Source organism: Hyaena hyaena, unplaced genomic scaffold, assembly GCF_003009895.1.
Source record: "Hyaena hyaena isolate Hyena2069 unplaced genomic scaffold, ASM300989v1 scaffold_1294, whole genome shotgun sequence".
NCBI lineage: Eukaryota > Metazoa > Chordata > Mammalia > Carnivora > Hyaenidae > Hyaena > Hyaena hyaena.
Window position 1 is genome coordinate 242,928 of NW_024081927.1, and position 16,713 is coordinate 259,640.

The 16,713-nt window shown below is 39.6% G+C and overlaps 1 protein-coding gene across 7 annotated transcripts in view; it reads left to right on the forward strand.

Annotated features, from left to right (window-relative positions):
* EPB41L4A (erythrocyte membrane protein band 4.1 like 4A) overlaps nucleotides 1-16,713 on the forward strand; it is a 260,908-nt gene that overhangs the window by 198,993 nt on the left and 45,202 nt on the right. For 4 of the 7 annotated variants that reach the window (XR_005526708.1, XM_039223213.1, XM_039223216.1 and 1 more), the window contains exons 13-15: nucleotides 9,743-9,833; nucleotides 13,003-13,086; nucleotides 14,617-14,727. Coding sequence is in view for 6 of the 7 variants with exons in the window: in XM_039223213.1 (XP_039079144.1) it covers nucleotides 9,743-9,833; nucleotides 13,003-13,086; nucleotides 14,617-14,727 (286 nt within the window). In the remaining variant the exon portion in view is untranslated. The remainder of the gene's footprint in view (nucleotides 1-9,742; nucleotides 9,834-13,002; nucleotides 13,087-14,616; nucleotides 14,728-16,713) is intronic. The other 3 variants (XM_039223217.1, XM_039223218.1, XM_039223214.1) reach the window with 2 other exon arrangements.

Below are 16,713 nucleotides of genomic sequence, written 5' to 3' on the forward strand. Positions count from 1 at the left end.
TTGGATAATTTGCTTGTGGCTAAAGGTAATCTATGATGTTATTGTGAAGGAAGTGGTTTTTGAAGGCTGGCTAGATTAGGGCAGTAGATTTCAGGCTGAGGTATGCAGCTCCTGATGGGGAAGAGGGTACAGGAGGACTTCATTTTTTATTTTTATTAATTTTTTAAGTTATTCATTTTGAGAGGGGTGGGTGGGGCACCCATACACCCTGCAAGCAGGGGAGAAAAAGAGAGAGAGAGAGAGAGAGAGAATCCTAAGCAGGCTCCATGCTCTCAGCACAGAGTCGGATGCAGGGTTCAGTCTCACAAACCCTGAGATCATGACCTGAGCTGAAATCAAGAGTTGGCCACCCAACTGGCTGAGCCACCCAGGTGCCCCAGGAGCACTTTCTTAAGGGTTGTGTGGGCACAGACAGTTTTGATTCATTTGCCTTTCAGATTCTCTTTCCTGACGGGAATCTGCCTGCCTTAGTATACTTGCTGGCTCTTCTCTCCCATCTGCCCTTTACCAGGAGACCATTTCCCATTGTCCAAAAGAAAGGCAGACCTTTTCCTCATCCAGAATCTATTATACTGTTTTGTCCTTAAATGTTTTTTTTAATTTTTTTAATGTTTTATTTATTTCTAGGAGAGAGAGAGAGAGACAGCGTGAGCAGGGGATGGTCAGAGAGAGAGGGAGTCACAGACTGAAACAGGCTCCAGGCTCTGAGCTGGCAGCCAGCACAGAGCCCGACGCGGGGCTCGAACCCACAAACCGCGAGATCATGACCTAAGCGAAAGTCGAACGCTTAACCGACTAAGCCACCCAGGCGCCCCTGTCCTTAAATGTTACAAATCTCCTGAGTTGGTGTCTGGAAACTATAAATGGACCTTAATTATTAACGACTTCCTTTTCTAAGTCATTTCCTCATTTTGACTTTGGACAAAATTGAAGGAAGACCCAATGATTTCTCACCTGATAGAACATTTGAAATAATTCTAGGTGTATATCACTACTAGACATATAACTCTTAGAATGTCTTTACATACAACTCTATCTATGTGAACAAGATTTCTCAGCATTGAAGTCTATCCAAATAAAAACAGGAATAGAATTATTGCTGACCTGTTTTATTCCAGCACAAAATAATATTCTTGAAGGCATGTGATCTATGTCATCTTTGGGAAAACAAAACTACCTTGTTCATCTTATTAAGAATTACTTTCTAACCTAAGTTTATTTTTACTCCTAATTATTTATCAATATTAGTTTGGTATACTAATTATTATCAATTGTAATGACTTAGTTCAGAAGAAATTTTTAACACCTAGAGCTTTATGGTTATGGAAAATAAAACTTAAATTTATTTCTATTTTTTGTCGCAGATAAGTAAATAAAACTTTCAAGTGTACATCATGTATCATTACTTTGGAATAATTTTTGGAAGAAGGTGGAATTGAAATGCAAATACAAGGAGAAAAAAGAATGCCCTGAAATTTCCAAATGTATACTCATTTCATATATTTTTAGAATGGATGATTGTGGGTATCCAATTTCTATATATTTTATTACATTGGATACATTGAAGAGAGTCATGACACAATTCCAGTTCAAAGTATCAGTGTTTTCTATATGCTGCAAATGACCTACTTTGGTATTATTTCAACTTAAAAAAATTTTTAATGTTTGTTTGTTTTTGAGAGATATGAGCATGAGTGGAGGAGGGGCAGAGAAAGAGAGAGACATAGAATCTGAAGCAGGCTCCAGGCTCTAGGCTGTCAGCACAGAGCCCCACGCCAGGCTCAAGCCCATGAACTGTGAGATCATGACCAGAGCCCCAAAGTGGGATGCTCAACCAACTGAGCCACCCAGGTGCCCCTCAACTTTTTTTTTTTAAATGAAGCATATTTGACATAGAATATTCTATTAGTTTCAGGTGTACATCATAGTGGTTAGATATTTTTATATATTGTGAAATGATCTCCATGATAAAACTGGTTACCATTTGTCACCATAAAAAGTTGGAACTATTTAAAGTTTTGATTAAAAATGTTTGATATCACCTTAGAAACATGCGCTAGGTAACAGCAGTTTTTCATATACTTTTAGTACTAGGTTAAGAGCAGAAAGAACTCTAAGTTAAGGCCTCCTAAACTATAGAAGCAGAAAAAAATAGGAATTTTCCCAGTTTTACCTTAGCTAAATAAGCCTTTTTAAGGCAGTTTTTACATACAATGATATATACTTTGTGTATATTTTATATGCTGTTATAACTGCATCAAATAACCTCCAGAGCAGGAGTCTAGCATATTCCTGTGAAGCAGAACCAACTTTAGTTTAGAGACGGAATTGTCCACCTGCCTGCACCATGTGAAATAAATTGACAGAGGATGACTTAGAGGGGTGCCTGGGTGGCTCAGTCAGTTAAGCATTTTCGCTCAGGTCATGATCTTGTGATTTGCAAGTTCAAGCCCCACATCATGCTCTGTGCTGACAGCTCAGAGCCTGAAGCCTGCTTCAGATTCTGTGTCCCTCTCACATTCTGCCCCTCCCCCACTCATGGGCTTCTCTCTCTCTCTCTCTCTCAAAAATACTTAAGTATTAAAAATAAATTTAAAAAAAAGATGATGATGACTTGGAGGTTTGCAGTGTGTTGCTGTAAATTGTGTGGTCCCATTGGTGGGATTTGGGGGAAATGCAAGAGTACTGCCAGGATTGGATGTGAGTGTTTACTCAGTCTTCTTCTCTTGAGTTGGGTCCTCCTATCACAGGAAGAAAATTTGGTATTTAAGTGATTTGCCACCTCTGAGTCCAGCCAGACAGTCACAGATAGGTGTTGTCATTGAGCCTATGGGTGCTGAAAGGAAAGTTGGCGCCCTTCTGCTGCTACCATGTCTGGCAACCCCTCCAGCATGCACAGGTACAGAACACAAGTTCTTTAGCTAGGACCCTTTCATTCTACTCTGAGGACCTCAGAGACTGAGCAGATGACTTTGCAGGTTCAGAAGTGTCTTTGTTGTTTTTAAACCTGCCTTTCTGACCCACAAGGAAGGATGTCTGTGACCAGCCAACTTGGTGACTTGGTAGTTCCGCCAAAGGGGTAGAGGATGCAGTGCCTTCATTTCCACTCAGCTCACACTCCCAAGTTGGTTATTTTGGTAATGAGGAAAGCAGAGGGATCTAGGAGAGTACTGGGTTGGGGAAAGAGAAGTTGGAAGCAGACCAACCATGGAAACGATCTTTCATGTGTAGACATATTTTCCTAACATCTTTCTCCTCCACACCCAATTCTTTATAATCTAGCCTCCAGCTTTTTAGCAGAATGCCTTGTTTGATCTTGCAGTTGACATGTAGCAAAATCAGTGTCTTAAAAGTCTCTATGTTTTTGGTAAAGCGGTAACTGCTTAAATACCACCCTTGGGCTTTTTGAATGAAGAAACTCTTAAAAAAAAAAAAAAAAAAGCAGGGATCTGTCTGCCTGTTTGGGATGAATGGGCTGATGTAAGACATTTGAACTTTAAAGAATTAGCCACTGAATGCTAAAACACTTCTACTTTCCAGATTTTGTGTTTCAAGATTCAGTTTTGTTTTGCCTATTTTAATGAGTGACTGTTCTGCCAAATTTTCCTGTTTGACCATAATTTGTGGTATTAGAAAAATGTCTTATTTTGCTAACTTGCTATACTTTCTGCCGTTTTTTCCATAGTACTCAGTCTAAAGTTGGTGACACCAAGGCACAGTGACTTTGTATTGTCACTGTAACAACTAGCACTAAACTGTATTTCCAATTAAAGGCTTATTCTTAATTTATGAATATCACATTTCTTCTGATAAATCGCATGGGGTTAGGTAATATGAAATCAGATTAGTTTTACTGGAACCTAATACATAATCTGTTGTGTTGGGAGTAGTTGTAATCTGCCCTGATTATTTGTCTTAAGCATCAGATACAGATTTTTTATTTTTTAATTTAGATAAGAAAATGTGAATAAATGGGATAAAATTTAACCTAAAAGTTTACAAATTTATCATATTTGAGTGTTCTTAAAATGACATCATTTATTTATTGAAATCCTGCTTTACTAATTGGCTATTTGTCCTTTCCCTCATGTAACAGAATAAGACATTGTCACTTGCCAGATATATTTAATGTCACACATTTATCCTCATACCTGCTCTGTAAATTAAAAGCATTGGCAACATTTAAATGACATGAAAAATTTAACTTAGGTTGATAGGTATCAAATTGAACTACAAATTTTGTGAGGTTCCTAATACTGTTTAAATGCAAAGTGTTTTTGTAACTGAAAATCCATGCATATCCATCACTAAATTTTGACATCACAGGAATGACTTTTAAGAATTGCCCCCAGATCAAGTAGCTTAAATAGATCCTGGGAAAGTTGATTTTGTTTCTGACAGCCACTCTTCCTGAACTGAAGGTGAGGGTCATTTAAGATGAGGGCACTCAAACGTGAATAGAGCCAAACCACACAAAAGCCCGGTCATGGTCTGATGCACACAGGCTGGAAACATTTGCACATAAAATGTTAAAAAATGAACAAGGAGAGTCCCATAGAGTGTTGGACACCGGCGCTGCAGTGTTGTATAAACTGTGGAGAACTGTGTGGGACCATATTAAGCTGTAGTGACTAACAGTCCAGAGACAAAAATGACCACAATAGCTGTATTTGTCTCTTTAAGTAATTATAGCAATCCCCTGATTGGCTTATTTTACTAAATGTGACTAGCCTTTGTCTTTTTTTTTTTTTTTTTTTTTTTAATTTTTAACTTTATTTTAGAGAGAGAGAGCACAAGTCTGGGAGAGGGTCAGAGAGAGAATCTTAAGCATGCTCTACATTGAGCATGGAGCTTGATCTCATGACCCAAGGATCATGACCTGAGCTGAAATCAGGAGTTGGACACCCAACCGACAGAGCCACCCAGGCGCCCCAAAGCCCATTGTCTTTTTAATGTGAACAATATGTATAATGAATTGGGTGCTCCATTCATATAATGAATGGTCTTGCTAGCATTAACATTAAGAATAAAATACAGATTAATAAGGCTCCTTAATAACCATATACCAATAACTGATCTCTAACAGATCATCTATACTCATCATTTAAAAGAGTAGTGATTTATGGCAGAAGGTAGCTTTCAGAACTCTAAAAAGTAACCTAGTCCTGTAGGATATGGCTGCATGTACTCTTGTCTTGCATTTCCCATAGCTCCACATACAGGTTTTTTTTAAACATAGTTTTGACACTTCTACCAAATAGCATCATTATCCTGAATTTTCCCTTCTAGTGGAAAAAGTAGAAGCGAGTATATGCTTCATAATAGACCTTCATTGATACCCACTATGTGTAAAGCACTGTGCAAACAGTCATGAAGTCGTACAGTGATGTGTCCTTCATTTTATTAAGAGTTGGAAGTCTTATTAACTTTTATTAATAATTTTAAAATATATACATAATTCATGTTTCTAGATGTTTTGGATGGTAAACAACTGTTTGGCTTTATCTAAAAGAAAGAATTGCCCCAAATGGAGTGATATGTGCAGTGTAGGAAAATTGCCCTCGATGTTTTATTTCTTGAAGGGGATAGTGGTTAAATGGTCATTCATTTTATAATACTTTGTTAAACTATTCATATATACATATGGATAGTTTATATTTTATATAGTAAATATAATATATAATATAATATAATATAACGTAACTTATGATGAAAAAGGAATGGGGGGAGAAGATTTTTCCAACCTGAAAATATCTCCGAGAGCACTGCCTGAAATTCCATTCTGATCAATTAAGTATTTTAGTTAATATTTGGCTTCCCCTTTTCCTCTTTAAAATGGAGCTGTTGGGGCGCCTGGGTTGCTCAGTTGGTTAAGCATCTGACTCTTGATCAGCTCAGGTCATGATTTTACGTTCATGAATTTGCGCACCCCACAATACCCCGAGTCAGGCTCTGCGCTGAGAGCAGAGAGCCTGCATGGAATTCCCTCTCTCTCTGCCCCTCACCTTCTGGCATATGTGCATGCTCACTCGCTCTCTCTCTCTTTCCATAAACATTAAAAAGTTTTTTAATGGAATAGAACAATTGCATGGCCAGTAATACATAGAATACATAGAACACTAGCCTTTTAGTGTGATGGGTTTGTCAGCTCACCTCTTCTCTGTAGCCCAAGCATCTGAGCTAATATAGATGGGATGATTCTGAAAGGTGATATGACAAGGGGAGGAGAAGCTTGGGAAAGAAAGACAGTAGTGCACGTCAACAACAAGAACCTCAATAAGATCTAATCTATCTTTCTCACCTTTGCAGATTTTAGTAACGAACACAACCTAGCTTTACTGAATTGCCTAGCTTTCTTCTCAAATGGTAGTATGACAACATATTACTAAATTGATCTAATTAATTAAAATACAGTGTTCTAAAAGTTTAATTATTATTTTTAAGTGCACCTTTAGCAACATAAAGAAAGCTAATAATTCTTGCTGAATCAGGGCTTTTTAAAGAATGCTACATCCACAAATAGAAAAGAGAAATTTATAGTTAGCATATGAATGTCTTATGGGGAGATCCTTCAGAAGTGCTCCAAGTAGGTTAGTGCTTATAAGCAGCATTAGCCTATAGTCTGTAAGTAGCCTGTAGTGTTTTCCTCATGAGGCTTTGAGCCTCAGGCTTGTCCAGCTCACATAGTTATAGAGAAAGGGAACGCATATATACAGGTTTTTAGTTAGTAGTCAGTCCACTGTTTCTGAATATAAAAGGAACCATGATTAAATTGTATTACTGCTAATGCCTTATTTATTTATGCTGTGTATATGAGAGTCATATGACTGTTAGTAAAATAGTCTTGACAGTCACAAAATTTATTTTGAAGAAGCCTTGCTAAACGGTTTCTGAATGTCTGAGAGACAGCATGTTATGTGATCTTTTTTTCCCTGAAATTCTTTTGGAAAAACATCCATGTTGTGTTTCATCCCCAAAATTACTTGGATAGTGTAGATAACCAGATATTGGTTTGTTAATAAAGTATATACACATACATAGTTTGAAATTTAGCTATTTGAAAGTATTTCTGGATTTGTCTACCTGTTTATTAATTTTTCAGAAGATTCAGGTAGGGGCATCCACGTAGCTCAGTCAGTTAAGCATCTGACTTCAGCTCAGGTCATGATCTAGCATTTTGTGAGTTTGAGCCCCACGTTGGGGCTTGCTGCTGTCAGAACAGAGGCTGCTTTGGATGCTCTGTTTCTCCCTCTCTGTCCCTCCCCTGCCCACAAGTGCGCTTCCCCCGGCCCCCAAAATAAATAAACATTAGAAAAAAAAGATTCAAATAGAAACGGGAACAACGTGATAAGCACCTTCACTCGCCTGAGGTGATTGGTTTTTAGACTAAGAAAAAACTAGTCAGTCTAAAGAGAGGAGAAGTAGAACAAACCGGAGCTTATTCTTAGGCTAGTCACCCAGGACTTTGTTTAACATGATGTTCACCTTTACTTAGTGCCGCTTCCACTCGTGTATTGACACTGGGTATTGGACTCTCTGCTGTGTTCTCTCTCCCCTTCCCCCCCGCCCCGCCGCCCCGCGCCCCAGCCTAGGATACAGCCCTAGGTACATGAAGGTCCCTTCATTTATGTTACAAATTAGGAATACCCACTGAAAACAGGACCACACTTTTTAAAAGTTTATTAGGAACAATTAAAATACCAATGTTGGTGCACACCTACTGTCTAGAGCACAAATGAACCAATCTCTCTTGCCACTGCCCCAGGGCCACACCACATGGAGTTCACATTTGAGAAGCAGCTCCATCTCAAATCTGTGCCTGCAACTCAGGGAGTCTGCCCTTGAGATTTTTATTAATGGTCATGGCAAAATAGACCATGAGCAGCCGCTGCCGATGTCTGATCGTACATGGGGTGATTCAGGGGAATCACCTGGTTTTGTCCCATTTGTCATACCTGGTGAAATTTTCTGTAGGCTCCAAACTTACTTTCTAATGCGTGGATTCTGAATGTTGCTCCAACAGGAACGTACTTTTAGTGCTTTTAATATATATCTTCAGTCTTACCTTTCCATTTCAGAATTCCAAAATAGGAACAAAATTCAGATATTGAATCCATGTCAGATTCTTTATGATAGTTCTTAGAGCTCTTAGTTGAAACCACTGTTTCCTCTGTCCAAGGTTTATTCATTAATGTTTATTTTTCCTGATGAGTAGTCAGACGTGCCTCCAACTGCTCTAAAGAGTCTGTCTCTCCCAGTGGACCCTTCTTGAACTGTTTGAGGGTGGGTGCAGGTGGCACATGGAAACCACATGGTGGTTTAGGGCTAATGTCTGGCACTAGACTGCTGAGCTTCAAAGCTGGTCCCGCCATTCATGAGCTGTGGGACCGTGGGAATGGCCTGTTTTTCTTATCTTTAAAAATGGGGATAACATTAACCTTTTAGGATTATTTTGAAGATTATATGAGTAAATAGACATGAAGTGCTTGGGGTAGCACTTGATACATAGGACTCAATAAATATTAGCTCTTAATAAGCATTATATCCTCACTTCTTGACTCAAAAACTATCCGTGGTTAGGGGTGATTACTCTTAGGATCAAAGAACTTGAGCTCTGGACATACTTCTGCAAGATGCTGCTCTGAAGAAGACATATCTGCATGTCACCTAGAGCTAATTGAACAAGGACTTTGGCGGTCCCCTTGCTGCTTTCTCTTGCACTTCCCAGAGTGAAGTGCATGCCCTTGAAAAGAGTCATCATCACTGCCCATGTGGCACAACCCCTGCAGACCATCAGCCTCTGTTCAGAGAATGGGATCGAGACTTCCTGCATGGCCCGAGACACTTCACTTAACCTTTATTTGGATCATGAATTCCAACACTGTGTCTGCTGGGGGCTCCCTCTGCTGGTACATCTAGCCTGTGTGCAAATATGTGGAATAGTAGCTTTTAAACAGTCAGCTTAAGACTTTTAGGGATGTTTGCATTAAAAAAGACCTTTGAAAACTTTTTTTTTCCACGTGAGTGATAGAAATCACATCGATATTACTCTTTTTTGCCATTTGCATTATAAGTTGGAATATTTTTGGTTTGATTTAGAATGGGGACTGTCATGGCATGCCAAAAAACAGTAATTTTTTTTCACAACGTAGTTATCAGGGACTGGTTAGTAGGTCTTATATACCAGTATATAGTACTAAATATCTTAGGGGCGCCTGGGTGGCTCAGTCAGTTGGGTGTCTGACTTTGGCTCAGGTCATGATCTCACAGTTCATGGGTTTGAGCCCCACGTTGGGCTCTGTGCTGATAGCTAGCTCAGAGCCTGCAGCCTGTTTCGGATTCTGTATCTCCCTCCTCTGCTCATGCTCTCTCTCCCTATCAGAAATAAATAAAACACACACAAAAAAACACCTAAATATCTTAGAATCCTATTTTAGCAGTCTAAAGAATATTCATCAAGTGAGGACTTAGTTAACTCTTAAAGTTTCAAAATGGCCCATTTATGGTGGTATCATGTCCTAGACCCTCTTGAACAATGTTATGTATTGAGGGCTTAGTACATGTCAGAAAATAGTACCTCAGATTTATTGGGTGATACATTATTTATTTAGAATTATAATTTATCAGTAAAATGCTCATGATGTACCTGAAGTTGGATTTTAAAATAACTTTTTGTCGCTTTTGTGTTTTTCTCACCACTGTCTCTTTTCTTCCATCTTTCCTCACCCCTCTTTGCTACTAGGATCAAACAGCATAAGTCGAGTAACAGCAAACATGGAAAATGGAGAAAATGAAGGAACAACTAAAATTACTGCACCTTCACCAATAAAAAGGTCAGTTTACCAAAAGAACGTATTACTGTGTGCTGTCACAAAAACACTTTTTCCTGTTGGCAAGGTTAAGAATCTTTTTACTTTAACAGTTGATACTTTTGATCAAAATGGTCTGTGAGCCAAAGTGTACTTGAAAAATGCCAGTAGAATAGAAACATCAGGACCTGCCTCTCTCACATGAAGGAAATGTTCCTGCTGGCATGGTGAACTCACTATCTATGGTCTGCATTCTCTGCTGCCCAGGGAAAATTCCATGTGCTTTTTAAAATAGCATGATATAATGGACTTACTCAGAGGGACCTGTGAAATAAAGTAGACGATATTCATGTTTAATGTGCTGTGTTCATTACCGTGGTGCGCTGAGCTGTGGCCCTGGAAAGAGGGTTTATAGCATTTAGAGGCACAGGGCTTCAGAAGTCAGTGATTGCATATGTATGAAGAGTTGTCATGGTCCTCTGCATCAATTTTCCCAGCAGCAATCCCCAGCAGAAAGACTTTCTCTCAATATATTACATGGATTGTTTCCATGAAAGATCAGCCTGTTCTCTGTTAAGACGCTGTTTCAGCGTCAGTTTTTCCTATCTCCAATTATGTTCATGGACCAGCATTTGAGAAATACAATGAGTGGCTTTCATCAGCTCACTTTGTCTATAGAGATAGCTTCCTACATCATGGAGAAGTCCAAGCAGTCATAAATACGTGACCTTAACAGGCTTCTTTGATCATCTCCTCCATTTTTTGTTAGTAAATAATGGTGTCTTCATTCAGCTAGATTGTGGCTACGTGGAGGAATACAGTTTATAATTTCCTAGAGAAATAACTCTAAGATATGAGGATTCTCAGAGTTATGGTGTTTTCCCCAGGGTTTTGCTTACAGTTTCTTTTGTTTAGTTCCAGGATACTCCCTTTATACATTCTTTTTGGAATGACAGGTTCTTTGCCTTTGCATAGAGTAGAGTTGACCGTGTTTGCCTAGTCAGCCTCATAGCTGTGACTAAAGCGTCCACTTAATCTATATGTACAAGGTATGCTTATGGCAGGTCCAACATAAGAACAGTAATCTGGCATGAAATTCAGATCCCAAGCCTTTTTAGAATGTACAGAAGGAGCTCAGTCCCCTTTACAACTACATTCTTGCCGTTAGGACTGATACCTGAAGGGCTGCCAGATTTTCCCACTCAGGCTTCAGACAAGAAGTGGCTTATGGAGTGAATGCAATTAATTAGCCACCCAGGATTTCATTATTCTATAACTTTCGCCTGCAAGCCCATTTCCCCTTTCATCTCCCAACTGAATTTCTCAATCTCCCTTTGCTCTTTTTGCTTTTTCTTTCTGATTGACTAAACACACACACTTTCTACTGTTGTGTTACGTGTCTGCCATAGTTATTACTTCTCCTCATTTGAAAAGTAAGATTTTACCTTGGGCATTTGATCTTCAAAAGATGATTTAATTTTGATCAAAATAATATATTGGTCAAAAATAAAACCTACATACTATATGCTAATGCAATGAGTTAAATACCTTGTCAAATCTATAATTTTTTAGGCCTTTTTTAAAAAGTTTATTTATTTTCAGAGAGAGGGGGAGGGAGTGTGCACATGAGTTGAGGGGGGGGGGGCCCAGAGAGAGAGAGAGCACAATCAGGGGAGGAGCAGACAGGGAGAGAGAATCCTAAGCAAATCCACAATGTTAGTGCAGAGCTGGTTGCAGGGCTCGAACTCTTGAACCATGAAATCATGACCTGAGCCGAAATCAAGAGTCAGAAACTTGACTGATCTACCCAGGTGCCCCAGGCTTATATGAATTCTCTGTGGGTATAGTATGCTAGGATACAAGTTTAATTTCCTTTTTTGAAATGACTTTGTCATTTGTTGCTTTCTCTTCTTTGTTGGCTCTTACAAAAAACCCTGCTGTGACTGTATTCAAAGACACTTATATAGAGGATTCCTCAAAAAGCCAGGGTTAAATGTGAATTGGGAGTTAAGCAGCTCTATCTTTTTCTGAGGCTGATATTCCTGGGAAGTGAGAGGTAATACTCTCCCTCCCCCACTGGTGGCCCAAGGCTTTTCTCTCTGTCTGCCCATGTGTGTCTAAAACAGTTTGTTTGGATTGAATAACAACTCAGTTATATTTACATTCTTAGGGCAGAAAGATGATACTAGGTCAGGAAACAGCATTTATAAGTCATTCTGGTTTGGAAGGAAGAAGCCAAGATATGTTGGAAGCTGGGGACTGGGAAAGGTCAATTTGGGTAGCCTGAGCCTGTCCAGAGCTGATCCACCTGCACAGATTTAGACCCAAGTCCAGAGCTGAAAAGAGGGAGTAAGCCCCATGAGCCCCAATACCCCAGTTTTCCTTCGTTTTGAGCTTTATTCTTTTCTTGCCTTAACACTTGCCCTAGCTTCCTGTCCTTCAGGTAGACTCTCTTCAAAGTTTCGTAACAGTGTATGACCTGGATTTTGTTGACTTAAAACAGTAATACTAGAAAAAAAGGTGGAAGGGAGACCCAAAAGTACTTGCTAGAGACATGAAATTTTTTTAGGCTGCCACTTCATATTCTTTTTGAAAAAAAAATTTTTAGTGTTGTTTATTTTTGAAAGAGAGAGAGAGAGAGGGAGGGAGGGAACAAGCACAAGCCGGGAGGGCAGAGAGGCAGAGAGAGAGACACAGAATCTGAGGCAGGCTCCAGTCTCTGGGTTTTCAGCACAGAGCCTGATTCAGGGCTTGAACTCCTGAACGACGAGATCATGACCTGACCCAAATTTGGTTGCTTAACTGACTGAGCCACCCAGGCACCCCATTTTTGGAATGAGTCACGAGTATAAATAAAAACATTATAGGGGTGCCTGGGTGGCTCAGTTGGTTAAGCGTCCAATGTCAGCTCAGGTCATGATCTCGTGGTTTGTGGGTTCCAGCCCCGCATCTGGCTTTGTGCTGACAGCTCAAAGCCTGGACCCTGCTACAGATTCTGTGTATCCCTCTCTCTCTATCCTTCCCTCACTTGCACGCTGTCTCTTTTAGTCTCTCTCCCTCAAAAATAAACATTTAAAAATTTTAAGAGACCACATTTTAAAACATTTGGTAAACAATTTCACTGAAGAAATATGATTCCCATTTATTCTCTAGTTAATTTATTTTCCTTTTTTTTTTTTTTTTTAAATTAAAGCTTTAAGAAAGCAAAGAATGAGAACAGCCCTGACACCCAAAGAAATAAATCTCATGCACCATGGGAAGAAAATGGCCCCCAGAGGTAAAGAGAATCATTGTTTTTCTAAAGGAGAAGAGTGGAAGCGGGATTAGCAATTGCAGCTCATTAAATAAGGGAATCCAACTGCTTTGTGGTTGGGTATTACTAGCTGTGGACGAGGTAGTCAGATTCGTAAATCAGCATGACCAATAACTTCCAAAGTAGAAATCAACAGGATGTATTCTAATGTGAAACTTTCTTCAGGAAAGATAGGAGGGAAAGCAGTATGTATTAAGAAGATGCTTAAAAGATTGTTATGATGGTTTAGAATAAGAGAATGTATTTCTGAACTCCAAATGATATATTAATGATAATTCCCCCTCTTTCATTTGTATTTTACTGTATTTTATTTTATTTTTTATTTTATTTTATTTTATTTTATTTTTATTTTATTTATTTTGAGAGCACATGTGAGAGTAGGGGAGGAGCAAAGAGAGCAAGAGAGCAAGAGCAAGAGCGAGAGAGAGAAAATCCCAGGCAGGCCCTTTGCTGTCAGTGTGCTGTTAGCCCAGAAGCCAACTTGGGGCTAGAACCCAAGAATCCTGAGATCATTACCTCATCCGAAATCAAGATTCTGATGCATAACCAACTGAGCCACCCAGGTGCCCCAAATAACCCCTACTTTATAGTTCTTATAAAAACTTTAATTGAAAACTATTTGAGGAGTAATGATTCTAGAAGGACTTTATTCATTAAAATATCCATATATTAGTTTCTTTCTACTCACAACTACTAAACCAGCAGCAGACCTTCATTATAACTTAATGGCTTTATAGTCATGGTGATTCCAAATATGATGACCCAGGGGTTCACATTCTAACTCTGCCATTTCCTAGCTACTTTACTTGAGCCACTCAATTAAAAATTCCATATTTCCATTTTCTTTTCTATTAAATAGGCCTAATAATTGTACCTCAGTGCCTAGGGTTGTTAAGAAGATTAGTTAGGATAATAAATATAAAACTTTTAGCTCAGTCAGCACCTGGCATATTTTAGTTTGTCATTAATGCAAATTGTTATTATTCCCATCATTTGTTCACTCTTAGCTATCAAAGACCAGTGGAACAAATCCATTCCTACATGATCATGCTTTATGGTTTGACTTGCCAGATATTATCTCTCTCTTTTTTTTTTTTTTTAATTTTTTATCTGTTTTTTATCTGTTTATTTTTAAATGTTTATTTATTTTGAGAGAGAAAGTGTGAGAGAGAGAGAGAGAGAGAGCAGGGGAGAGGCAGAGAGAGAGGGAGAGAGAGAATCCCGAGCAGGCTCTGTTCTGTCAGCAGATAGCCTGAGGGGGGCTCGAACTCATGGCTGTAAGATCATGACCTGAGCCAAAGTCAGAACTTCACTGACTGAGCCACCCAGGTGGCTCACCTCTCTTTTCTTTGAATAAGTCTTGTCAGCAAAGAGAGCTGGGGGCTCATGATCCATTATTCCCCTAGAGTATGAATAATGGTGTCGATCTGGGCTGGGGTGTGTGCTTCTCCAAGCCTTCTTGGAGCACTGTTGACCATTCCTCTCCCACTCCAGTGGACTCTACAACTCTCCCGGTGACCGCACGAAGTCCCCCAAGTTCCCCTCCACACGCCGCCGAAACCCCTCATGTGGAAGCGATGATTCTGTACAGCCAACGAGGAGGAGGTGAGCTGAACATAGCCCCTCAGTTTTAGTTTTCAACAGAAACTCTGGGTCCCAGTTACATTTTTACCACGTTATTCTCATAATATGATGGTCTCCCTGGGACAACAGAAAATTTATGTTTTATTGAGATAAAATAAGCTAGGGATCCTGAAACATTTCTCTTTAAACAGCCAGAGTTTCAGAGAATAAGTTCATAAAGTCCTGATAAGAGCCTGATACAGAATCGCATTTCTGTATTGCGATTAAGACTGGTGAGTTAAAAAATATATGTTATGTAAATATTTTAACAACATATATGGTATGTATAAATATGTAATATATATAATACATACTAATGATACATTTTTATACATAAAAGATGCTAAATGCTCTCGCCTGGGAGGACACAATTACATTTATTGGTAAATCTTAGCTGAGGCTTAGTGCTCTGTTCTCCAGGCTGATGTTGTTGCATAAATTTGAATGAAGCCCCTTTCAAAACACAGAGAAAATGAATCCTGTTACATTTTACCCAGCAGGTCTGGTTGTTTTGGTGATTACATTTGTGTGTACTTAATTTAAAAAAAGAAAGTCCATATCTGAAAGTTTTGGACTCTCAGAAAAGCAGGCTGGGCAATGTATCAGGTCTGAGAGAAGACCCAGAAATGACTAACCAGTGAAATTCACTCCATTCCTACACCACAGAGACTGTTTTTCACGTTGAGTGCCTGCATACTGGTATTTTATAGGTGACTTTTATGGGAAGTTCAGATCATGTTCTCAGGTAACCATCATGATCACCGTGGATCTGGAAAACAGAAGTCCTTCTTTCTTCTGTGCCCTTGTTAATACTTGCTGGTCCCTCTCTGTTTGATTTCCTTCCTCTTCTGTCTGTTTCCCAGAGTCTTGTTCCCCAGCTTTCTCAAACCAGGTCCAGCTTCACTGAAATCTTTAGATGGTTAAGGAGACAAGGTCAACAACACTTTCACTTACTAGGTAGGAAAGGCAGAGCTAAATTGTGACCACCAGTGACTAGACAGAATAAAGGAATAATAGTTGACATTTATGATGTTCCAAGTACTGAGCAAAATTGCTTACTACTTATTATCCGATCCTTATAATAACCCTATAGATCGGGCATATGTATTACTCAGGCACTAGGCATTTCTAGCAGAGAGGGATTAATGTGGGGAATTGCACACAAGTATGAGTAGCATTGAAGGAACAAAGGCAGGGAGGGTGCACCCCTGAGATCTGGGTGCTGTTACTGCCCCTGGGCTGACAGCATGAAAGGAGAGTGGGGGTATTACTTGGAGATCAAAAGCAGTTTCCACCTTTGAGCTGGCCTTTGTGAATCCCAGTGCTGCTGACACTGCCGTGGGCACCACCACTGTAGCAACTGCTGTTGCTGTCCCTGCTGGAGGCACCACCGCTGTAGCTAACACCGTGGGGCTCCGGCTGCGCAGAGTGCAAGGTGAATGCACACGGGTGTCAGGAGCACACCTGCCTTCATCTCACCTGGGCGCCTCTCTAAGTGGAACCCAGCTGGCAAAGGAGTCTGGGAAAATGTAATTTTCAGGCTTCTAGTCTTGACAAAATGGGAGATTATTAATGGGGTGGGGTGGGGCTGAGTACCAGTGGAAAATACCTGGCCTAGAGGAGAAAACAGAGGCTATGGGCAGATAAGGTAACTGTCCTTTGTGACACACTTGGGTTTGGATCCAGATCTGTGCCTCTGAAAAAGGCAGGGATGTTAATCATTATTTAAATAAAGCAGGAGGAAAGATTCCCCTATTAAGGATCAGTTCAACATGGACAACATTGAAAACCAAGGCAATTCCACTGGGAAATACTTCCGAGCGTCTGTGCATATTGAGAGGGTGTCGGTAGTAGGAATCACTAAATATATTAAGAATTTGGCACTGCATGATTATTGTTAAATAGACAGCTTTTTATAGTTTTTCATCCTTAATTACTAGTGTACTCTGACGGCATTCCCTATATGGA